The following is a 25558-nucleotide window of genomic DNA, read 5'->3' as shown; positions in this document are numbered from 1 at the left end:
GACGCTGGCCCGGCGCTTATTATACATTTGCAAATGCCAATACCTCTGAATTTCTATCATGTAGGATTCAAGTATTTTTGTTGATATTGCTGCAGTGTGCTAGGGGGAATATCCCTTTTTTCTGTGGTTCAGTGTAAACCCTGCCCTTTACAAGCACCTGTGTAATGTCATTAAGCTGATGTGAGCGACCACCATACTTTTTGTTTGCTGTCTTTGGCGGGTTGCCTAGGTAGGGAGCACGCCAAAGGAAGGGGGAGGAGAACCAGACTCCTCACTCGTAGACAAGCTGCAGTTTTAAATGCATCCTTGTTGCAACGTATGCTAATGGTGGTCCAGTGGGGGAGCAGTGAACTAGGTCACCACTGAGCCATCCACCAGACTGCCTCCTCCGCCGGAGTGAAACTGCCATTGTGTCTTGACTCACTACAGCACATGGAGTTGTTTACCTGCTGCCCTAGGCGCCGGTTGTGTTCCTGCTGTGTGCTCCTGGGAACAGCCGGTGCTATTAACTTAGTCACAAGTCTCCGGCTACGAGAGTGGGGTCCCAATGGAGTCACCGGTGAGAGTGTGGCATCTGCAGCCGGCTGCCCGATAGTAAATATAGAAAAATTTATAAATAAAAACTTAAATAAAAAGTACAGCTGCAGCTGAAAAAAAAAAAGCGTACCCAGCCCCATTGGACACCAAAATAAAACTGGCTGCTCTAGGCAAAGGGTGGGGAATAGGAGGCGGAGCTTGTGCTTTTCAATCTTAACCTTTTGGTGCCCAGACTCCTCCAGCTCCAACTATACCCAGTGTTTCCAGTGTCCCCACGGATGAAAGAAATCGTTTTTCAGAAAAGAAAAGCGTAGCTAGATCATCATTTAAATATTTCCCTATTGCAGATACATTTTGAGAACAAGATTGTAGTTCTACAATAAGGAAACAGCATTTAAGCCCTGAAATCTGAGTTGAAAAGAAACAAATTCTTGTAGCTAAATGGAAACTTAAGGTCAGTGCAGAAACAGATATCTTCTACACCCTAAGGACGCATCCATCCACTCTACAGGCATCGTACAGAACAGATTGCCTGGCATAAACTGCATGGAGAACTTTAAGCCAAATAGCTGAAAGCGAGCATTGGATTTCTGACCCAAACAGTAAACCTATTTAAAATGTTGTATATTTTGTTAATAGGCAGAAACTTCTAAATCGGTCTTTGTGTACATTTCATTTTCAAGAGTCAGTGTGAATATAGTTATGAAATGTGTTTCTTTTGACAGTTAGTTGAATAAAATTGGAGCACAACCTGTAGGTTTAACTGTTCAGAAGTAACTCAAGAAAAAAATATGTATTTATTTATAAAATGTAAAGATGTATTGGAAAACAAACAAGTGAAGAAAACGATTTTAATATAGAATTTATATTTGTTCCATATGCAAATCAACACATCAATTAAAACCAAGCACTGGGAGAAAGGTTGCAACGGCCTAGCTTTTCTGAGTATCCTTGCTGGTTTTTCATTGCTTGTTATAAGAGGGTGAAAATACTGACATTCATCTAATATAAATAGTCTTTCATGGTACGTGGATGAGGCACACTTAAATCCTGTGGAGAAGGATCTCAGTCTGAGGCTGCTTGGAAGGTCTCAGAGATCACTGTCCTCCCACCTGCAAAGTGACACATGCAAAACAGATGAATGGTAGCATGGGTCATGGAATGCTAGATTCTTAAGGCTATAGCTTGGTGTCTAAATAGGTCACACTTGCTCTTCTGGAGAAGGCCATATACCCGTCAACCTCAAACTGAACCTCTGCAGCTCTGGTAGGTCTCTCCCACAAAAGTATTTTTTTATTTATTGAAACAACTTGTGCCAACACAAAAAAAACAAAATTCTTAAAGCAATGGAAAAAAAACCTAAAAAACAACCACTAACATAACATGAAAACAACCTGAAAACATATTTTCAGAAAAATCTTCAACGCTTATTGCCACTAGCTTGCTGCAACACGATACGTGGCCATATTGTCCTGAGAAAGCTTTGCAAACGCTAGTGTCACCTGCAACGCCCTTATAAAACACTCCCTGCCTTAACCTTCGTTGTTCATTTTTAATGTTAATACTTTTGTATACAAACCTATGCTATTTGAACCATGGACTATACAAAGTGACAATAAATAGAAAACAGAGTAAGGAACATAGACGTGTTTGTAATATACCTGAATAATGTACCAAACTACAATTGTAAATCACTTTCACACGGAACAAATGATGTGAAGTCTAGGAGAACATTAGAGATGGATAATTTAATTATGAATAAAAAAAATTAAGTATTACCAGAAGCCATCATTTAGAAGGGGTAGATAATTTTGAATGGATACAAAATAATTTATCAGTTATATTTAGACAGTATGTTTTGGAGAGCTTTTCTCGGATTTTAATGACAAATGGAATAAAACAAAGGGACACCCATCTTATCCAGGCACAGCTTCACAGAAAGCGTAGGTCTTAAAGTAAATGTCTAACATACTGGAAGTCTGATCTTTTTCTTTTTATATACTGTCCAAGTCAGTTCATCTGTGTTTTCAAGAGAGTTTCTTAACCTTCCTTCAAAACGCATTGGTTTTGTGTTTTCATTCTCTTCTTAGGGAAAGTCTACATTCATTACAACCAGTGAGTATTGTATTCATCAGTTGGAGCAGTCGCTGCATTCAATTCATCCTTGATTGATGACCTTCGTAAATAAGGGGAGAATTTCTCTGTATAAGGAGGGAGTTATTAATTTCTGGGTGTCCTGGTTGTTGTAGCATAATTAAAAGACCAAGGTGGTTAGCGAAATCTCTCAAATGTCACTGTGGGTGAAACCACCAACTCTTCTAACTTAGTAGTTGTCGGATCTCCTTGTGCATGTGACAGAGGAAGTCTACGTAGGAAGCACCTCCATTGAGGTTCTTATCTTCTACCAGCAAGTGTTTGAAAAACATCTCAAGCTTGTCATCTTGTTTTACAATCAGCAACTGGATAAGGAGAATTAGAAAATAGTAAAAAAAAAATAATGATTTAGAGTGCATGCATCAAATCAATTAAAACAGCCAGCTGTACAGAGTTGGTAACCCCCTTCCCCAAACCAGCAAGTACTCACCTTCATGTATCGTGGTCTCTGTGCTCTGAACATGGTGATAATGGCATGCATTTTCTGTGAGACCGGATTATCCAGCACCGGTAATGCACACTGTAATACACAGAATTCACAATTAGTATGTCAATGATCCTCCTGATTTGAACAAAACATGATAACGTATTATACTTTTTTTAAATTGCAATGACAATTAAAGAGACAGTGTGGTGCAAGTTGTCATATAGGTCATAAGCAGCTAGTACCACATGCAGGATCAAAAGGCACTTTGTCTGGATGGCTCCCAAAAGCAGTGAGTGGCTGCATAGTATTAAGGCTCCACAGCAACTTCCAAGCTTCTTTGATACCACAGTAATTAGGTGCCACCAAATGTAACCACTTGCTGTGAAATTACTACAGGGGCAGGTGTTGGGGAACCAAGGTGATGGAAAGTTTAGTAGTAGAGAGTTAATCTTAGGGTGTGATATTACAGGGAAATGATATAAAATTAAAAACAGCTTACTCCTTGGGCAGGGGGCAAGCTGGTTAGTTGGTGAGGGCAATCTGTGTTTTACATGGGGGACATCAAAGATCAGATTGGAGAAGAGACCATATGATAATCAGGGAAGATGAATCAAATATCATGCCTGATAGCAGTGTATTTGGATGACCGTAACAAACACACTGTGTATTAATTGTTGTATAGACAATGAAGTGAAAGTGCACTTATGCTTTGATGTGGGTTGCCTGCAAGTCAATTCTGGAGATCTCCCTCAATGGACACGTTAGACATGGTATTGGGTACTGTAGGATCATGACACTCGGCACAAAATAATGCACAGAGATGTTATATTAAGGCAAATAGTAATACAGATGAAAAATTTAAAAGTAGAACTACATGAAAGTGATTATATGTTTATCAAAATTTCCAGGACTTTTACCCTGAAAAACTTAAAAATATATTAAAAAAAAGACATAATTCAAATTGTCACTTACCATGCTACAGTCTATCTGGCTGAAAGATGAAACTCCAAAGAGGTTCTGGATCAAGGCCTGTTGCACATTTGCACCAACCCATATAAATAAATTCAGCCCATTCTCAAGCAAATAAACTTCACCCTTAGACAGACGTTCTTCTGAGGTGCGGATAGCAACAGGCAGGGAATCACTGCCGGGTTCCACTTTGGTCTACAAGATGAAAACACCATGTAAGTGACATAAAAATATTGTAATATTTTAAGTATAGGCCGCATAGGGTTGCCAACTAACCTTGTAAAGGGTTGTACGTTACCTATTAGCCTCAACTTAAAAAAAATACATTTAATTAAATAAAAGACCCATGTGTAAAAACTTAGCAGCCTAATAAACAGTCTTTAAAACAGGATTTTGTATTTACCACTTTCTCCATTTGCATGGGGAACACTGGGAACTCTCTTACTTCCATGGGGGACAAACTGGGAATTCTGGGGATGTCCAAAGCAGTCCTCACCGAAGGGAATGTGCTGAAGCAGCATGGAGCACCTTACGTCCAGAACTCTCATCCCTAGACGCAAAGGTGTCAAACCAATAGAATTTGGTAAAGGTATGCACGGAAGACCAGGTGGCCACACTGCACAACTGTTCCACGGAAGCCAGATGCCGTGCAGCCCATGAGACACCCACCGATCGAGCAAAACGAGCCGTAACAATGTCAAATAACAGCACGAAGCCATTGAGAAATTGTACACTTCAAAGCTGACCAACCACACTGACGAGAATCATAAAGGACAAGGAAAAAAAAAAAAAGTCTTCAGACTTACAAAAAGCAGAAGGCGGACGAACGTAGGTCCGAAAAGCACGGACCACATTTAACGAACAACCAGATCCATCCTCAAGAGAAGAGTCTACACTGTAGAAAACTGGCACCACAATTAGCTGATTTATGTGGAAGAGAGAAACACATTTGGTAAAAAGGAGGGTCGTGTACAAAGCACCGCTCTGTTGTCATGAAATAAAAGAAAAGAAGAAGATCGACAAGACACAGCACTATATTCCAAGACCCTCCTAGCCGAGGAAATGGCAAGGAGGAAAACACACAGTTCCCCACGTGATATACTTGAGATCAACAGAAGCCAGAGGCTCAAAAGTATCTGACTGAAGAAAACAAAAGACAAAATTGAGGTCCCAAAGAGCCATGAGAGAAACAAACGGCAGTTGAACATGAAGGATGCCCTGCATGAACGTCTGAATCTTCTTAACCACTTAAACAATTTTTCCATCAAAACTGGTCAGAAATTGCCAGGTCCGCAGGAGAGTCTGTGGAGTCAGAGGAGATCTGTTCTGTACACATGTTCAAAAAACCAGCAATGTAGTCGCACAGCTGGCTGCGTTCACATCCCAAACGACCACGTCAGTTAAGTGGTAGAGTGAGGCAAGGTAACGCTAAAAGAACACAGACAAGGCTGGTACCTGCAACTTCAGGGAACCCAAACACAACCCGGTGTCCAGGCCCTCCTGACGGAATAACAGGAGATGGGAAAGTCAAAAAGAGGAAGGAGGGAAAACACACTAAACAGTATAAGCCTAGCAATTCAAGTGATGTTGACCTGAAACCTGCTTGTAGGCCATCAGCATTATTGGGATGACTGCCTCAGGAATCCCCTTGTACCTAAAGATGGCGGTCTCAGTCATGGCACCAAATGTAGCGGATGTAAAAGCAGGGTGGATGAAGGGCCCCAGAAGACTCAGGAGGTCTGAATACATCGACCGCCGAGGCAAATCTGGGGCCACCAGAATGAGTTGCTAATTTCTTCATTCATTTCAGAACACATGGCAGTAACAACAGGGGGGGAAACATATTGTGCAAAAATCCCACAAAATGAATATGGCATCAACTGAGAAGGTCGCAGGATCCTGAGTCCTTGCGCAATGAAGTGTTACTTTATGGTTCAGCTAGGATGCCAGTTAGATCAAATTCTGGTAGGACACACCCGTCTACTAAGGCTCCAAAAAATTCCAGATGAAGAGACCATTCATGTGAAGATCTTGCCTACCTAGATAGTCAGCATATCAGTTTTCGACCCCGGGGAAGAACATGACCGATAGTGTTGACACGTTATGTTCTGCCCAAATGCAGGATGGTGGCTTCCTCGTTACCAGGGAACTCTTGGTGCTTCCCTGGCAAATTAGATATGCCATAGTCGTAATGTTGTCTGACTCGACGTATATTGGTGATCCCTGAAGGTGCACCTGAGCCGCCATCAAGGCTCTGAGTATAGCCCTGAGGTCCAGCAATGTGATGTGTAGGGACCAAACCCCCTCTCATGCGGAAGGTTTGTCCAGATGAAGGTAGACTGCCCTAGATCTGCCTCTCCTGGAAGAAGAGAACTCTGGAATTGCAAAATAACAAAATACCAATATATGCAAAATAACAATATACCGTAGTGGCAAAAGGACTGAAAGGAAGGTCCTGAAAGACACTGCCTCGGTAGCTGAAGAAGAGAGAAAGGAGCTCTTTCCCCAATGGCTATGATCTTGTTCAATTCCAGTCTGAAGAGGATATCCCCAGCAAATGGCAAAGCCTCCAAGGATCGCTTAGATTCTGCTTCGGCCTGCCAGGAACTCAACCAGAGAATCTGGCAAGACACAATTGCCGATGCAGAGACCCTGAAACAGACCAAACTTGCGTCCATTGCTGTCTCACCCAAATATGATTCCGATTCCTGTATGTAACTGCTCGACCAACGGAAGCAAGTCAGAATGCGGAATACCGTAATGGAGTCCCTCTCCCAGTAGTTCTGCCCATTTTTCTACCGCCTTGTTTAGCCTGGCAGAAACAAATGTAGGGAGAAGAGAAGCTCCAACTGCCACATAAATGTTCTTCAACTGGACACCAGCTTACGTTTGGACCTATCCTGAAGAGAAGAGGGCCTTGTAAGCTGAAGAGTCATCTTCTTTGGACAAACTAGCAATGGAGGGGTCCATCAGCGGTGGGAATTCCCACTTTGATCTATATCCACAACGGATAGAGATAACATGCGTCTAGATATCAGTAACGCAAGAACCAGAAGGGACTATGCCATGGATATGATCTCTTCAAACTGTGCAAAAGTAGGAAAGGTAACCGGCTGCTTCCACTTGAAGAGAGATACTGGAGTCTCTGCATCAGAGTTCTGCAAAACTTCTTGCATAGCTTTGACCAAAACTCTGAACGTCTGAAGATTCATCCTCTGTTACCGATAAAAGTTCCACAGTAGATTCTTCCAAAATCATCCACTTGAAAGGAAGCTTCCGAATCGGAAACCACCAACTGAAGTAAACCTTGGAGTTGACGTTTCTGTGATTTGGGAGCGTCCCTAGAATGCCTGGAAGAAGGGTTCAGAATTGTTTATATAAGGAGGATAAAAATGTAACCAAACCTTGGACCAAGGTGTTTCCACAGAGTGAGTATCTGCAGACAAAGGAGGAGTACCATCCCTTGAAGTCTGTACACCCGTAACAGGAGCAGCTTGTTTGGCCGGAGCTCCAGGAGCTACTCATCTAAAAACTGTTTACCTGCCAGCATAACTCTCTGGTCTGCGAACCGCCGATGCATGTCCCACACAGTGGTGGATTCAGACACCGCTTCTAGACATTTCGGTGGGATCTCTAAGAGAGAACACAGTAACCGCTATTGACTCCTTATGTATTGTGAAGCTCCAGCCAAACACGTTGCTGTGCTGCAGGGTGCAGTGACCAAGACATAGGTGCTCTCACACACAGGGGAGCACGCTGACACCGGAGCTCCTTCTGCAGGTTGGCATGCAAGTCAGCTAGGTTCAGACGGCAGAATAGCAAGGTAGCAAAGTGGCAGAGATGCACTAAGTGCACCAGTAAAATGTCCCTGACCGTTTTCTTCCCAGGATCTGGAGTTCTTTAGAGGGATGTGACAAGTATTGTGGACACAGTTCCTGCGGCTATCAGCACATTGTGGTTCTGGATTAGTACTAGTATATATTTATCCTACATGCGATTCTTGTTCAGGACAACAACTATACCATCTGCAAAATAAGGCTTACATTTCCAAATGTATCGACTGGAGACTGATGCCATTACTGTGAGACATTGTGTGAACTCTTCCTGAGCTTTTATTAGTCCCAGGGACTGGATTTTTATCTTGCCAAGTGGATTCTCTTCTATACAGTTTTCTTGCTGAGAGGTACTTATAAATTGTATTTTTACCTTTAATAGGATATGTATTATCACAATTGTGTACTTCTTGCATATGTATTGAATATCAATTTTGTGTGGCCAGGGTATTATCCTTTTTTTTTTTTTTTAAGTTCTGAGTAATTGAGTGAATGGAGCTGTGTTTTCCTTTATTTGCATGTTTTGGTTGGCTACTATTTAACACAGCAGCTTGATTCACTCATTGTTATTCATTATCAAGGTAGATTTAAATACACCTTTTTGGTATATGGATATTTCCATTTCAGCGCCTTGGGTATATTTATTGTTTTTTTTTTACTGTGCATTTAAAATCTCGCATGATTACCGCCGGTGGATGCAGATTGGAACTGTACAGAGATCCATGCAATTCCAAAAGGCGTCCCTGGGCGGTGACTGGAGCGTGGCTTTCGTCGGTGGGCATTCTGTGTCAGAAACTGTGTCAGCCATGTTTCGTCTGACAATAGTCGCAGCCACTAATGCATCACCATCCACCTCTGAATCAGGCCCTTAGTGGTGTAAAGAAAAGGTTGTAACAAACTCTCTCTCTATTGGGTTAGGAAAATAATGTACAATATGCAAATTACAGGCAATAAATTAGAGATACAGATAACAGTAAAACACACTTACAAAGGGCAGAAGTCTTGGGTAGAAAAAGACATTTGTATCTGCAACATCCATAGCGGAAATGAGCTGGCGGACATAGGCCCGGTCATCAATGGTCACCTCGGAACCAGGCTGCAACACATCACTTTTCAGTATACAGTTCAAGTAGACAGGAAGCAGCTTCATGCACTCCGGCAGGATCAGCTGATTCAAAAGGGATGAGAGAGAGCAATTACGTCTATGTAAGGGATTTTCAATGTAGTTTAAAAATAAATAATTAAAAGAAAAAAAGCAAAAACGGTTACACTTATTAGAGAAATTACCTGGCCAGCAGAGGAAGGGCTAGCACAGTTCTTGCGATAACAGGCCAGGATTTGTGCACATTGATTAATCAGGGTGTCTCGAACAGTCTTTGTTGGGTTATTTAGGACACCACGAAAAGCTTAAAAGGGGAAAAAGATACATTTACATTTGTAAAAATAAAATATACATGTGATACCTAATCGTATTCGAATCTGTATGTTTTATATTATATTGTTATTAAGCGATTTCAGCTACTCTGGTTATACTCTCTGCTGTGAGCAGGAGTATCAATTACAAGCAGCAGGAGATTGTGGCTTGTGTTTGGTCCTCCGACTTAGCTCCCAAAGCAGCTACATTCTATCTAAGGGGTTTTAGAGTGCTAGAGTGGATTTAGCACTGTGCAAATAAACTTATGCTGCATACACATTAGACAATATGCAGGTCCGGCCAAAACGTTGATCGCGATCTACCAATAGCTTGTGGAGCTCCCGCCGGTAGTTCGCGACCAAATTACTTCCAGCAACTGGGAATGCTGGCTAAAGAAGCCTCTGATTGCTTCAGAGGCCAGCGTCACCCGCAATGTGAGGAGCCTGCGCGCCTGCTGGATCCAGTCAGCGGTAGTGATGGTGGGGGTCCTGAAGGCGTGGGGCGGTGCCAGCGTGAAGACAGGTAAGTACTACACAGGTGTGTGGGTGGGCTGTTCTGCACTGGGGGGGGGGGTGACTACTACTGGGGGCACTACTACAGGGGACATTGCATAAGGGGCTCTACTACAGGGAGAACTGCATAATGGGCACAATTACAGGGGGCACTACTACTGGGGACATTGTAAAAGGGGCACTACTACTGAGGACATTGCATAAGGGGCAATACTACTGGGGACATTGTGTATAAGGGGTACTTCTGTGTCATCCCTTGCTGCAAGGCCACATCCCCTTGGTCAGGCTTAGTAGTTGACAAAAGGTTTTTAGCTTTAATAGTAGATAACAGAGTTCAAAAGTCTGGCCACTCCTGGTCTAGTGTGTACCCATTATATGTGCGCTCTCCCGTAGGTTGCTAGCGACATTGCCCGACGGCCCTACTGCAGGGCCGACAGGGGATGTTGCTAATGATGCCATGCAGCATGGCACATCCCTTCCCCCCGTCATCTGTGATATCGTGTGGGTACACACCGCTAAGTGTGTGCCCAGCATTGGTCTTCCTCTAAGACTGCTAAGCTGGGTACACATTAGACAATGTATACCCAGCACGACATTGCCGTCGGATGATGTCTCTAGCAACCCGCGGAAGCTTGCATATCATGGGTACACACTAGACGATGTACCAAGATTATTGTTGCTCCGATCCGTGGAATGGACGACATATCGTCTATTGTGTACTCAGCATTAGTTTCACAATACATAAGTTGTATATATATTAAAAAAAAACAAAAAAAACAAACACTCTGCCACATATGTCCAATTCCCAGAGAATGACTTCCCTACCCCAAAAATGTATAAAACGTATAAAATGTATTACTCACACTACTCATGTTACAAACTTTACTCATGAATGTATAACAAATCCTGAAATATGACCATTGTTAAGCTGTTGAAAACACATGAAGCACTCACCAAACTTGGCAAAGTAGTTGATAAGTGTGTCAGTCTCGCAGTTCCGGTACAGATCTGCCAGCTGTGTACAGCAGTTCAAAGCCATATTGTGAACACGAAGCCTGCGCTGTCCCCCACAGCTAGTATACAGTATAGCACACTAGAAAGGCAAAAACAAGAAAGAGTGATGGTAAAGTTCAAGGCTAATAAAAAGGTTATGTACTAATTGGTGCCTTAACAATTGCCTGTGCTCCATTCAAAGCATGATCAATGGTGCACTAATGGAGAATATAACTGGAATGACAGGAGTAAACATTAAATGAAAACACATACTTTCTAAACAAACTGGCAATGAACCCTGCACGGTTGGTGTGTTTATAAGAACCTGAGGAGCGCTAAATGTTTTTCTTGGTTTCTCATCAATAATTTGATGATCATTAAAGATTACAGGTTTTTTTTAGGAGCATAAACCTGTTAGTGCCCCATATTCCAGGGACATTTAATGGCAACTTGTATCTCACCAATTTAGGTTAGCGACAATTAATTGGCGAGATTCAAGTCGTTATTAAATGTCCCTGGAATATGGGGTACTAACAGGTTATGCTCATAAAAAGATATTTTATTCACATGTTGTACACGTCTGAAAAGTTTTAAGTATAATCTGTATTTTAATAAATTTGTATAACCAAGTTGGTGTACTTTGGAAATCCTCCACCTCTTTATTGGTACCTATTATCTGTAATTATTAATGATCATCAAATTATTGGTGAGAAACCAAGAACATTTAGCGCTCCTCAGGTTCTTAGAAAAAGTTTTAATTGGTCTCCACTGGCAGAGAGACTTCACTTGAGGATAGCTGCTTTTTAAAATCTGTTATAATTGATTGGTAAGTTAGGTTGTCTTAGCACATATTTGGTGTTCCTATTGGAATTGAAAGGCATTGGTGATATAATACAAGACTCTCCAGTTGGCGTTTGGGATGATGGAGGAATTCACCCGGCTCCATATTCAGCTGCATGTATTTCTGGTCCCGGAAAGTGTTGGACAACTGTAATGCGAGTATAGGTGTATATTACTACACCCATCCCTTCTGGTACGCCTTGATTACTTACTTTCTGGTGGATTTTTTATACATGTTGTAATTGTTACTTGTTTTTATAAATTTGTTATTGTGATGGTCATTAAATACTTCACTATTGTGGACTCCACTATATCCCCTTGTTTTTACATATGGATCTATAATGTATGGGAGTATAAGGAGTACCTATTGTATAAGAAAAACTCAAGGTTCTACTCACTCGGAATCTCATTGAAAAGGAAGGACTTCCATACCCTATGGGTGAACTGATTTCATCTTTTCTGTCTTAAAGACTTTTACATTGGACTAGTATTTGTTGATTTTGTGGATATCATAGAAGTTCTAACAAAGGGAGTGCGCTGAGTGTTTTATATATCTTTGTAATAGAAGTGTAACATGTAGGTGACATTTTATTAAAAAGCATTGATAATGTAGGAACCATTTCACTATATGATATATACATTATTAAAATTCTAAACATAGCCTGCACTTTTATGTCCTTTCTGCATAGCTTACCTGGAGAAGGGCTCCGGTGTCTTCATTCAGTTTATCATCATGCTTGAATTCTACGGTTACAGTTTTATCGCAGTCCAGCCCTGCCAGCTCAATGTCGGTGGTGTTGCTCATGTAGAAAGCACCAAAGAAGTCAGTTGCCCGGATACCTGAAATTAAATTGAAAAAGAAAATAAAAAGATTCTCATGCCAACATTGTTGAGAAGTTTTTCCAAGTGTAATTAACATTCTCAGAGTACTCACCGGTGCTAGTTCTGACTCTCATCACTGCATCAAACCCAATCTCTTTTTGGACATCCCTGCGCAAATCATTCAGAAACCTCTCCCTATCAGTTTCCACCTATGAGGGATAATGAATTAAATGTCATTTTTACAATATACTGCAATAAATGTAGTATGTTATGAAACGCTTCATGATAAACCTGCACCCCACGTAAGATCACTATTTTTTTTTCATTTTAAAAATAGTGAACTCCACTTTTAGGTTTTTTGTACTTTTGCTGTATAGGTTTTTTTTTATCATTTGTGAGTTCTCAAAGTAGAGCTATATTATAGAAATGTACAAGTTCATATTACATTTGTACAAATCCATATTATACCTGCTGGGCACCACTTAACTGATTTTCCTTTCTGTAAACAATTGTGACTTTATGGTAAACTTTTAAAACTTTTATAATTCTGTGTCTGCAAAAGTCATAATATAACAAATAAGAGCATTACCAGTAAACTGTCAAATATTTCACTACATCATATATGGTATCTGTTTAACCTTCTTTGCAAGCCAGCCACAACACCAAGGTGATTTAATACCATTCTTACGCAGTAATCAAGCCAGACTAGGCTCTGTTTCGACTCTATACCCATTCTGTTTACTATACTGATCAGCCACACAAACCCAGCAGATGATAAAATGAGACACTGCTCTCCTAGGCAGAAATTGTCTAAATCTTAGATGGGAAGATTTACAGTATAAAATGTAGACAATGTCTAGACAGACCCCAGATGTTAGACGGTACAAAGGGTCAACAGGTACAAAGGGTCAACATGATGGCTTTTTTTTTTTTTATGGTTAGGTTTAGGGTTAGGCATTTACCCCAACTGTTAGGGACTTACCCCGACTGTTAGGGTTAGGCACCAGGGAGGGAAGTTAGGGTGAAGTATAGGGTTAGAAAACAAAAATGTGTCGACTATTTGACCCCGAACTTCAGTGTGTCGACATGTTGTCCCTGTCGACCTATTGACTGTCTAACATCTAGTGTCTATCTAGACATTGTCTAAATTTTTACTGTAGATCTATCAATCCACAACCCTTAAAGAGAATTGTAAAAAAGGCCTTCTGTAGCTAGAACCTCATCCCACCACTGTACGCTCCATGGTACGAAGCCAAGGTGGTTCCGGCCCCAGTTGGGGGACCGCAACGGCCACAGCAGGCGACCCAGCACACTGTATAGCAGAAACAGGTGTGGCAGCCCGCGAGCCTGTTCCTCCCGCTGGAGCGCCAGAAGCAGCACCATGTCAGAGAGCTACTGCCCATAGCCTGTGCCCACGCCAACTCATCCGAGGCGGATGCGGTGCCTCCCGATGCCTGCGTACAAGTAGGCCCCAGCTGACAGGGTCACTGACAACTGCACTCCAAGACTTAGGCAAAAAATAAAATAAAGGGTACTTAGCCTTCAAGGAGGGGCCAGTAGCCGCAGAGGAGAGGAGCAGAAGGGCAAAGACAAGTATCTCCTTCTAGCCCGCAGAGGCAGAATCTGCAAATTGCAGGATGCCTTTCTCAGCGTCCTACGCTGCATATTAGGCTGAACCAAGCAGTTGGAATACAGGTGGTGAACCAGTGCTGATTGGCCGTGCTGAGTGGGGGGGCGGAGCCTCTCTCCTATGCTGAAGTGTTACTTTCCCCCCCTTGGTGAAAACACTTGGTATGCCCCAGTGCGAGGGCGCGCCTTCTGACGGGGCCGCCTCTACCCAGCGCGGCAAGATTGCATCCACCATCAGGGACAGCGTGGCCGTCTGCACCCTCTAAAAGGGCAAAGGCTCACTTTGTCCACAGACCCAGGCGGTCTCTAATGAGACCGAAGTGCTGTGGGGGTGCCGCCGGTGAGTGCACTTCTCCGCCGCCGCTGCTGTAACCGGCAAGTCGCGCTGCTGCTAGCCGCTGCACTCTCCCCTGTGTGCTGCAATAGGCAAAAACAAAACAAATATTAGAAAATAAAATAAAAAATAACTAGCTACAAAGGGCTGCGGAGCAGCCCTCCCAAATCGTGCCCAACTCTCAAGGCACTTGATCTACACTGGCATGATGGGATTACAGAGGGGAGGAGCTTAGGGTTAAAGCTACAGGTTTAGTTAAGTGCCAGCTCTACAACTACATGATCCAGTGTCCCAAAGCCTTGATAAAGGAGAAAGGGGCACTACCTACATGCCTCCAATCTAGAAGGAAATAGGAATTTAATACATGAAGATACATGCTACATATTGCATTGTGATTCAACCGGATTGCAAGGTTAAACAGTATCTAGTGGGAAAATTCAACTCAGCACATTGATACCCGACGGCACATTTATCGGAAAATTACGGTAGCCCCCGCATTGCAAGTTTTTCTGAACACCTCTAAGGAGTATGAGACAAAACTTGCTGAACAGCAAATCATATTAATCGATGAGAATTGAATTGCCCCATTACAATGCTATATGATCCAGTTGGGCGTGGTATATTTTGTCAATATTAACTCTGGCAGCAATAATCATGTCGACACGATTAGAATGTCAACAAAACTTTCCTGATTGTCTAATGACGACTTCCCAGGTACAGTGGGACCGGAAGCTCCAGCAGTGACATCAGGATGACTTTTGGCGTATCATGCATAGTTTCCAGCTGTATGTATGACCAATCCTATATTCTAAAACCCTTCCCATAACATAACCCTCATCCTAATGCCTAACCAAACCCTTCCAGGTCGCCTAACCCTTCCGCTGCCGGTGCGTGCAGAATGCCGACATTTCAACAAGAACATTATGAATGGAGTTTATATGGATGGTTCAGGAATTTGATAAGCTTCCCAGAAGTGGTGTTTTTAGACAAAAGCTTGAAGGTTTGGAGAACAGAAGTAGTCTTGTGGTGCGTGGGAGAGCATTCCACAGAATGGTTGCAGTCTGACAAATGGTCCTGTAACCAGGGAATGGGAACAGGTAATGAGTGTGGATGAGAGACGCAGATCTTGCACGGAGAGGTGGAGTAGGGTTGGGAGATACTTTGAGAAATGAATGAATGTATGTATGTGTATGCTCGTGTAGTCCTGTTTATGATATTGTATGTTAGTAGAAGTACAATGATACATGATTTGAAATGCTTACCTGGAAAAAAGTATATTTGTAAACTGAGCCCCCAGTCTGGTAAGGAACAACCCCAAGTGTGGCCACATCCACATACTGGTTAGGAAACAGGAAAAGGTCCACAGAACAGCCCTGTGCCACACAATCCTTGGCCAAGTTGTTGTAGAAAGTTGTTTGAGGCTGGAACAAGGTCTGCAGATAAAATTATACATTTAGAATTAGACATTTAAAATAAATGCATTTGAAACTGAAGCAGAACTGTTTTAAATAGATGGATTATATCCCTAGAACTTGAAAAAGTCATTGAATGCCGAAACGCGTTGGTGTTAGGAAAGGCGGCAGTAAGAGCACGGAGAGACAACAGGAGCGCAAGCGGCAGCAGGAACCCCGGACTTCGACTCGCTCCACAGAGCCCGAAACAACACAGCCCGGGAAGACTCCAGCAAGACGGCAACAGCACAGAGCTTATAGCCGACACTACCCGTTCCCACAAGTCGTCAGCGGACTCCAGTCTGCGCCGTCAATAGGGTAAGATAGGGTAAGCTTTCAACCGCTGCTCCACCCTCAGCGTGCAAGACACGGGACTGCCACAACAGATTCACTTTCTTCCAGCACACACACATTTTTTCCATGAAAGAGCTACAAACATCCTTTTGTCTTTATGTGTCTATTTTCAGTCCTCTGTTTACTTAGCAATTGCCGGTCTCATTAACTATTGATCATTGTAACATCTGCACATATCTGTTTTGTTCATTATAATACCCTTTTTTCCACCCCACCTGTAATCACTAGCGCGTCCAAACCCCATTTGTATTTCCAGTTATAGAGTGTCAATCAGGTGTCTGATTACACTCAATAAGACAGCTGCTAATTCTCTGATTAAGCGCGCAGGATCCTTTTTGTACAAGATGGATTATATCCCTAGAACTACATCGTGTAGACACCTTCCACTATTGACTGACTATAGTTCAAATGTAAGTAATCTAATAAATTAGCTATTTTAGTCCTTTTATTAATCATTCCTGCTTAATGACAGACCCTAAGGGCTATATTTACAAAACAATGTAAAAAGGAAAATGGAGGCGCTGCCCACAGCAACCAATCAGATCCTAACTAGCATTTCCTAAACTGCACTAGAGAAAAGATAGCTAGCACCTGATTAACCTTTTCAGAAGCTGCAGTGAACCTAACTGTGCTAAAGAATAAGAGCGGGCTGATTCCACAAGATGTGGAAAAGACAGAGCTCTTCAGGTTGTAAGCTCACATGAACAGGGCCTTCTAAAGATTTAGTTTTGTACTTGTGGTGTTACCTTTTCTTTATCTGTACCAAGGAGCTTTTTATCATCCCTGTTCTTTAGCTTGCCTGGAGCTTCAGCAATAGGAAGAGTGGTGTGAAAAACGAAGAGCTTCCCAGCACAGTCTGCTGCCTAGAAGGACAATACAGAAAGCGTTACATACAGCGGGATGGGCCATTTATGGTACTGCGGTACAATAGGCAAGCCTCATTATCACGACCACTCACCTTCAGGGCTTCCAAACCAGCTTGGACAACTGGTGCAAATACAGTCTCTGTTTCTCTCGTGTCTGCAAACAGCTCTGGAATCTGGTCCAGCAAACTTTAGGTGCCAAACAAAAAATACATTACAGCTATTACTATTCCTCAAGGTGTCCAAGCTATCAACCTATATTTCATCTGAATATAGTTCTCAAACAAGTTGTGGTAATCAAGAGGTACACAATTAAAATATTAAAAAGATTAAACCTAAAAAATAATTTGTTCTAGAAATACTTCTAAGTTTCTTAGGTGACTACCTGGTGATGACCGTTCTCGATTCATTTACATTTACAAGAAATCCATCCAGCAGAGGCACAAACATATCCGCCACATCAGACACGACCATCATCTGTGGCTGGGCCAGGGAGCTTTTCACATTATAGAAATGGAGCACTTTGTTATAGGTCACGAAGCCTACGCGTATCACCGATTCTTCCATGTTACCTTCCCTGGGAATAAAGAATGATATGGAATTTGGTAAGGGAACAAAAAACAGCATGTACTACATCATATACTATGACATATAAAAATAAAATAAGAATTGGAAGTATTCATTTATCAAAAAGTATTAATAACCACCCCGATCCCCCCCCTATAATCTGTGTGTGCCATCCAGATCAGTCTAACAAAAATAGGAATTTTGGTATTCACCATTAAATCAGTTTTACTTAGTGCATCTAGGAGACACTGGATACCATGGGGTATAGAGGGCACTGTTCAAGTTGTAGGCACAAGTGCAAACAAACTTGTTTCTGTGCTGCCTCCTCCCCCTTTAAATATCATAGTACAAAGCACCTTCATTTTCTTTTTTGTGTTCAAGTAGTGGGCACGTTTTACCCTAAGGGCTGCGAGTTCTCTTTTCTTTTATTTTCTTAAATGTCAACTGTTTTGCTTACTTGGTATAGCTGCAATGCTACTGCTGTGTTTATGCAGAGTTCTGCAGTGAACTCTGCATAAACACAGAGTTCCCCCCCCCCCCCCTCCCCCCTCCCCCCTCCCCCCCGAGCCTGCCCTTCAGCTCTGGTGCTTGGCCGGGAGTGATGTGCAAATAACACTGAATGAGATGAGGTACATCGTTCTGGGATTAATTTATAGCTTATAAGAAATAGAAGTTGCTGGTTATAGTCACCTGGGCAGGTAGTCAATTAGCTGCTTCAGCTCCTCACATACCAATGCTACCAAACCACTCTTCACAGCATTGTATGACACGTCGATCATAAAGATGAAAGCCGGTGGATTTGGGAATTTGTTATTCTGTTGACCAGAAGATTGAGAAACAGGTCAACCAAACATCTATAGAAAGCTTTCTATTTAATGCACAGTGAAGAGAATATTAGTGGGATAAAATACACCAAGTTGTAAAAGAGAGAATGTTGCAATGTTGTAAAACTGCTACTAAAACATAAGATTAAAAACAATTAAGCAAGGTCAAAGCTGAAGAGGAAATGTATGTACTTTAGTCAATAGCAAATTCACTGTACTGGTCATTAATAAAAACAACCATCTATCAAAGAATTATTCCCATTATCCAATCATGCTGTATAACAAACTGATGCATCCAACTTTAATGTAAACATAAACAGGCGTCACATTCTCCCTAAATATAATAGTAAGAGAGGAAATCTAAGTAGTAGCAACTGAATATTGTGCATAACAACATGTCCACATAGCAGAACACTGCACAACTGAACATAGCTCTGCCCTGCCACAATATGACAGGGAGAGGCTCAGGCCAGTGCAGTGTTTATTGCTTTGCAAATGAATATGTAACTAGGTCTAGCAAGTGTAGGGAGAATTAGCTGCCTTGTTTCATAGAACCTATTTACATCCAAGTATGTGTCATGGACGTGGGAAGTCATAGCCAGGAGTGACAAATGTGTTTATTCTGGGATGGAGAGATGTTGCATTAATTCCCATTTAATACTTGTTAAACGAAAAAAAAAAAAGCCTTGTGCAATAAAAGCTCTGAAGACTCCGTTACCTTGCAGTAGTCAACGGTTGCTGTGAACTCATAGGATCCCATAGACAGCTCTGGTCTATCATAGCAATCTACCCTCTTGCCTGTGTGATCCAAGTGCTGGAAGTAAGGAGGGGGCACTGGAACAAAATAAGTCAATGAGGATAATAAACATCAAAAGCATAAACCACAAATTGGCAATGGGAATAGATACTTAAAAATGTAAGATTTCATCAGACCAATGGCACAAGGGACTTTCAGCAGTGACAGCAACACTACCCCTAACATGTAGGTGCAATGAGACATTTCATCACAATATCCGGGGTATGTTTGCCGACTTAATAACTGCGCTAGTTGTGCATGGTGAGAATAATGATAGGATCCTGGGTGAAGGGTACCTGGGAGGGGGAGGATAGTAGTCTGCACATCATCAACTATTGCCCCAGGCAGTGATGCAATAGTGTATCTCGTATGGTGTGAATATAATATTATCGATGATAATACAACTATATTACACGGCATGTTACATTTTTCATATACCAAGCACTATATTTTATTTTAAAAGAAACTGAAAAGGTTAGGGAGCAGATAGTGAGAGATCGGAGATTAGGTAACTCACCTTCAGTGACACAGCTGCAGAAGCAGCACTGGAACCTTCTTCCTCCCTCAATGAACTGCATGTAAGGGCACATGTAGGCTTTACATCTATTGCACCGAATAGGCCCGGTTTCACCATGATCAACCACGCAAGTGGGAGCCTTTAGTGGGAAAAAGATGGATGTTATAACAAATTTAAAAAAATAAATAATAAAAAAATAAATTTGCCTGGCGTGGTTGCATCAGATTCAACCACACCAGGATGGGCTTTACCCGACAAGGTCGCATCTGAAGCAACCAGTCAGAAATGCTGAATGGGCGGCTGCTTGAAGATGATCTTGCAGCAACCACTAATCTCAGTGGGACCTGTCGGCGCCTCTGCATCCTTACACCCTCCCAAAGTCCCTGCCATGCAGCCGATAAGCCCCCCAACCCAGAGGCCGCAGAGAGGAGCACCCTCCGGGGAAATGTAAAGTCACAATGATCAATGTTCCAATAAATCAGTGGATATATAAAAAAATAAATAAATCTATATTAAAATTGTGTTTCAAAAAAGAAAAAAAATATTTTTTTAAATATATAGTGTTAAATAAGTTTTATAGATGTTCTTGATCTAATCCAACCATTAAAGCAAAAATTACAATTTCTGAGCAGTTTTTGGTAAAAATAATAGTGAGTTAATGGGTTACTTAATACATTTTACATAGTACAGTTTATGGTTATTATTAATTCATCCCACAGAAGCTGTGCTAAGCAAGCCACTAGTGCTCGGCACAGTTTACTAAGGATGTTTGGGTGTAGAAAGGAACAGTCACAAATTTGTAGCATCAGCAATAGGGTGATCTGCTATCTAGGATTCTCCTGGTGAGAGATTCACTCCATGGAGCAGAGCACCCTCATGGCAAATGCACAAATAAAATCTGATCCTAATGCTGCAAAACTGAAGTGTCCATAAAATGGCAGCTTCCACTATGACTAGTCACCCTTAGAGACCAGAAATGGAGAATATAATGAGAAAACATATAAATATCAATTTATTTTTACCTCATCGGATGGTAAGGTTGCCAGAGGTTTAATAACCGCAACAAGTGGAACCTGGGACTGCTTTGCCATATCTGAAGTGGCAGGAAAGTTATATGACGTGCATCTAATATAGCGTGGACTTGCATTTCCTTCATTGGGATAAAAGAAAAAAAGAATGGTCATGTTAGCTGACAATCAGTGTCCTTCTCCAGAGAGGCAGCTGGAATAGACAATGGATCTACATTACCCAACACACCTAGGTAGATTCAATAAGAAAAGAGGTGGAAATATTGGGAGCATGCAGAGCATTATGTATTGGAATGCAATGGGACACGTTGGAAGGTCTGGACATTCAAGGGGGATTGCCAATCCATATTATTGTGGCTAATTTTGGACAGACCAATTTTGTCCTGGTGACCAGTTATGTGGAGCTGCCACTCGCCTAGCTTCAACCATTCACAACACCTCTGTTCTATTACTAAATATCTAGACACTAGAATACAATCTCCTTATGGGTGTGAGAGATCTAAAAATGCAGTACTTGGCCTTTTTATAATGTTTAAAACATCTATTTGTTCAGTGTAGAAGGGGTTAAACCATCAGATCTCTAAATTACAAGCACTGATGTAATGTACCTTGATCTTTGACCAGGAAGTTAGTGGTTACAAGTGGTGGAACTTGTCCTCTCAGTCCTGTGATAAAAGGTTCAGAACTTCTGTTGCTTCTGTCATCTTCTATTACTTGGATCTAGGCAGAGGAGGGGTTGACACTTAATAAATAATTGACAGCACAATGGAGAAAAAGGCAGCTTACAATATAGTGTACTTTTAATACCAGGAGTAGGGTGTGCCAACACAGGACAGTTACATGACAGAATGTTATCCTTCCATGCACATATGTAATATTCAGATAAGTTAACGTTGCCTATAATTCACAGTGGCATAGTTTATAGATGGCCAAGTACATCATCCAAAAAAAGAACATATTGGGAGACATCCCTGAAAACTGTTCTACATGAAGTTGGGCAGAAGTTTTTTTGGGTTTGAAACCAAATCCAAATAAAATTTTTCTTCCAGAGTTGCAAAAGTGAAAGCAAACCTCTGATTACCATGGGAAACACCATTTTTTTCATAAATATATATGGCCACCAGAAAACATGGCCAGCCTGTTATTTAACCATTTACAGAAAAGAAAAATACTTGGGACACGAAAGACAAGTTCTGCAATCTCAGGTCAGCAACATTCTGAAGAGTCACCAAGGAAGTGAACACTGTAAAAAGATTTTACTGTTAAGATACATTTAAATACTGTATGTTTGGCATTTGAAAATGTTCTGGACGACAAAATCTGCCAAGGTGGATGGGTACACACAGGGAGCAGTTGAAATTTAGGCAGTGAAAGGACAGCTGAGGTTACACAAATACAGCAATTAAACAGCATTAATGCGAATAATGACAGCCACATATGGAAAATGATCTTTTTCAAGGTATAAAATAAAGTTTCAGTTTCTGCACAGCAACCAAAATAGAAAGTGCATCAAAGAAATTAGCTGTTTGCAACGTCTTCAAATATCTAAAATAAAATGAATACATGATTGTGAAATGCTCTCTAGTAAACATAGTATCAATCCTGAATGCTTTCCTCCATACAAGTCCTCTAATAAAGTTAATTTCTAGAAAAAATTACTTAAAATTAAATAACATTGTAAATATTATCATCAATAGGGAATCTTAATGGTTATTTCCATTCTAATGTGAACATTCAGTGTTGGGTAGAAAATCATACATTACACTATACTGACAAGGGGCTGCCATTCAAGAGCCTCTGTGTGTCCCTGACATTTTGCACGCACCCATCACCCCTCAGAGTGATTTTGGTGTACAAAACACTGTCTGAGAAGAGACAGGGGTAGGAGATGCAGAGTACAGCTTCCACCGTTTGCGAAGTGCATATGGCGTGTATTTGTACTGTGCACGAGTATAGGTAATGCACATTTCAGCTACAGCCCTACATGCACGTGAATAGGCATAACTGGACTATATCCTGACATACTCAGAGATGGCGGGGAAAAAAACACGTTTACAAAAGCATCTTTTGCACCAAACATAAGCTGAGGCAATTGTGCACTGGTGATAATGGTAATCAAGCCAAGTGTACACACAGGCGGGGGGCAAGGGCACTGCAAGATCTCTATAACACTGCATATGGGTGAATATATATATATACATGCATCCTTGTATGCAGAGCCAGGGCATATGCAGCCAACTTACATCATGTTCTGGGTAGGCAGGAACATGGCAGACAGAAAACTGGTGTAGGAGAGGATGAGGTGACATTAACAAGACGTTTCACGGATGATGGGGGAATCCCTAACTATCACTAGTGAAGACTGCAGAACATCAATTTTCAGAAATATTTTGACTGAAAACAACCAATAAAACAATAGGGCTGGATAAATCCCAAGTACGTTTATTGAACAAGCGACCTGATCCCAGCAGTGATATCACGCACTGACAGGACCCTTGCGATTACAGAGTGGAATCTTAAAAGGTTTACACTGAAACCCATCCCTTAACCAAACAATGATTTAATTACTGCAAACAAACACAAAATTACCCCTCCTGTCCTCTGCCCTCAGCCCCTGGAGATTTGGTGGGGTGCAATCAGTAGAATCAAAAAGGTAGGGCCTCCACTTACTTCTACTGGAGCTGCTACATAGCCTATATATAATGAAATTAAGAACACGGTGACAAGTATGTTATTGCTAGGTATAAGACCTACCCAAGTATTCCACTTAAAATGTGTCCATGTTTTATTCAGCAAGAAGGCATCACAAGAAATAGACTGAAATTACTAATCAATCTGACCTTTTAGTTTGGACGTGTAAGAACATACACACCACGTTAGTTCATACCAGCATTCTCTGTTGCTACAGCATGCCACGGTGTCAAACCTAATTCATTATATATTTGCACTGCGTGAAAGTTGTAACTGAAGTGAAAGGGACAGAAACACAGTGATGTGTAATGGTGCACTGGGCCAACCTGCTCACATAACACTGATTGAGAGATTACAGGAACAGAAAGGTTCAAGTGTCTGAAGAGTTGCTTCACAGCAATAAATAAGGATAGCGCTGTCCCAGTGTTTAGTAATCTCTTTCACTCGCTATATTGCAACTCTAAAAGGATGTGAGAGAACAGGTGTGTTCACAATTAAAACCAGATTATTGTGCTTACCACAAAATCCTTTTCTCTGGGTCCTTGGGGGGACACTGGAACACTGGGGTATAGGAGTGGGTCAGAAAGAGCTGGCACTTTAAAACAACTGTTTTGAAGACTGGTTTTTCCACCCCTTATATACACCACAAGCCTCTAGCCCTCAGTTATTACTATCAAAACCCAGAAGGAGAGGCAGAGTACAGGAGAAGAAACACTCCAAACAACAAAAAATAAAAATTATATAATATATATATATAAAAAAAATATTCATACACACAGAAACATACATATGTACACACACACTACATAAACTAGAAACAGCAACAAGTACACAATAACAGGCACTGGGAGGGCATCCAGTGTCCCCCAAGGACTTAGAAAAAAGGATTTTACGGTGAGAGCAAAAATGCAGTTTACCCTTTCATTCTCTGGAGGAAGCGAACACTATGGACTTCCCTAAGCTGTCCTCAAGGAGGGGACGGTGTATTGTGCCGTACATTAAACTCTGTGCTTAAAATTTGCACCTATTAACATTCCTGGTATGCAGAATACCAGGTCCTACAGGCCCAATCTGGTACTTAACTCACTTTAGAACCCTTCGGCAACATTGCTAGAGGAGGAAACAGATAGACAAGAGGAAGTCCGACGGAACGGTCATTGCATCTATTAGACTGGCTCCCGGATCCCTTGCCCGGGAACAGTATCTCGGTAACGCCATCATATCCACATCATTCAGACCCCACCTGTCCACCAGCATCTGAAAACACATCTGAATGGAAAGAGCACTCCACCAGATGAACACCCTATCTGGTCACAACCAGGTATAAAAACTGCTGAGTGTGGGGAAATGTGGCATTATGCCCATGTCATTATGAAAGCATGCATAGCCATAGCACTGTTGGCTCCTCCCTGCGATTTAAATAAGCTACAGCCGTAGCATTGTCCGACTGAATCTTCACAGGACAACCTTTGGGGATTGAACGAGCACTGGTTAGAGTTCTGTATACTGCCCTGAATTCCAAAACATTACTAGAAAGACATGCTTCCAGTCCAGAGACCCTGAAACTGGGGGTGGGATATAGGAGAGGAGGAGCCAGAGCTTCTGGGAGAAAATGTTTAACTAGTTGTGGTGCCCAGACTCCTCCTGCTCCAGCCTATACCTATAGTAATGACTGTTTCCCTTATGGCATGACGAAGAATATATTTTTATCTTTAAGAAACACACGTTGAGCTACAGTTTCGAACACCATCTCCAAATACGTTCTTGTCTGAGACAGGATGAGAAGGACTTGTTCGTGATGAAGATCCATCCAGGTGACAGAGTCAAAGCCACATGGTCCAGGACGACTGAAGTGCATGAGCTCTGATCAGCAGATCGCCTAGATTTGGAACGATTGTTACTCAGTCATCGCAGATGAGCTATGAGAATTGCCGTTAATTTTGAAAAACTCTGAGCAGATGAAAGGATAAAAGGAAGGGCACGAAATTATGGGAATGAATAGC

General features: G+C 41.7%; 1 protein-coding gene across 5 annotated transcripts in view; it reads right to left on the bottom strand.

Moving 5' to 3' along the window:
• Positions 1-1315: 1315 nt before the first annotated feature.
• Positions 1316-25558, bottom strand: part of SEC24C (SEC24 homolog C, COPII component) — a 51934-nt gene continuing 27691 nt past the window's right edge. For all 5 annotated transcript variants that reach the window (XM_088475476.1, XM_088475503.1, XM_088475493.1 and 2 more), the window contains 17 exons: positions 21473-21584; positions 20859-20986; positions 19837-19975; positions 19242-19357; positions 18390-18514; positions 17518-17709; positions 17228-17321; positions 17016-17132; positions 15727-15897; positions 12614-12710; positions 12374-12519; positions 10801-10939; positions 9208-9326; positions 8909-9088; positions 4091-4282; positions 3122-3211; positions 1316-2996 (listed from right to left, as the gene is read on the bottom strand). In XM_088475476.1, the coding sequence (XP_088331602.1) occupies positions 2856-2996; positions 3122-3211; positions 4091-4282; positions 8909-9088; positions 9208-9326; positions 10801-10939; positions 12374-12519; positions 12614-12710; positions 15727-15897; positions 17016-17132; positions 17228-17321; positions 17518-17709; positions 18390-18514; positions 19242-19357; positions 19837-19975; positions 20859-20986; positions 21473-21584 (2298 nt within the window). In that variant the 3' untranslated portion in view covers positions 1316-2855. The remainder of the gene's footprint in view (positions 2997-3121; positions 3212-4090; positions 4283-8908; positions 9089-9207; positions 9327-10800; positions 10940-12373; positions 12520-12613; positions 12711-15726; positions 15898-17015; positions 17133-17227; positions 17322-17517; positions 17710-18389; positions 18515-19241; positions 19358-19836; positions 19976-20858; positions 20987-21472; positions 21585-25558) is intronic.

The sequence above is a fragment of the Taudactylus pleione genome, unplaced genomic scaffold (genome assembly GCF_031769625.1).
Source record: "Taudactylus pleione unplaced genomic scaffold, aTauple2 ptg000016l, whole genome shotgun sequence".
Classification (NCBI taxonomy): Eukaryota; Metazoa; Chordata; class Amphibia; order Anura; family Myobatrachidae; genus Taudactylus; species Taudactylus pleione.
This window is presented reverse-complemented; position numbering and strand designations above follow the sequence as displayed.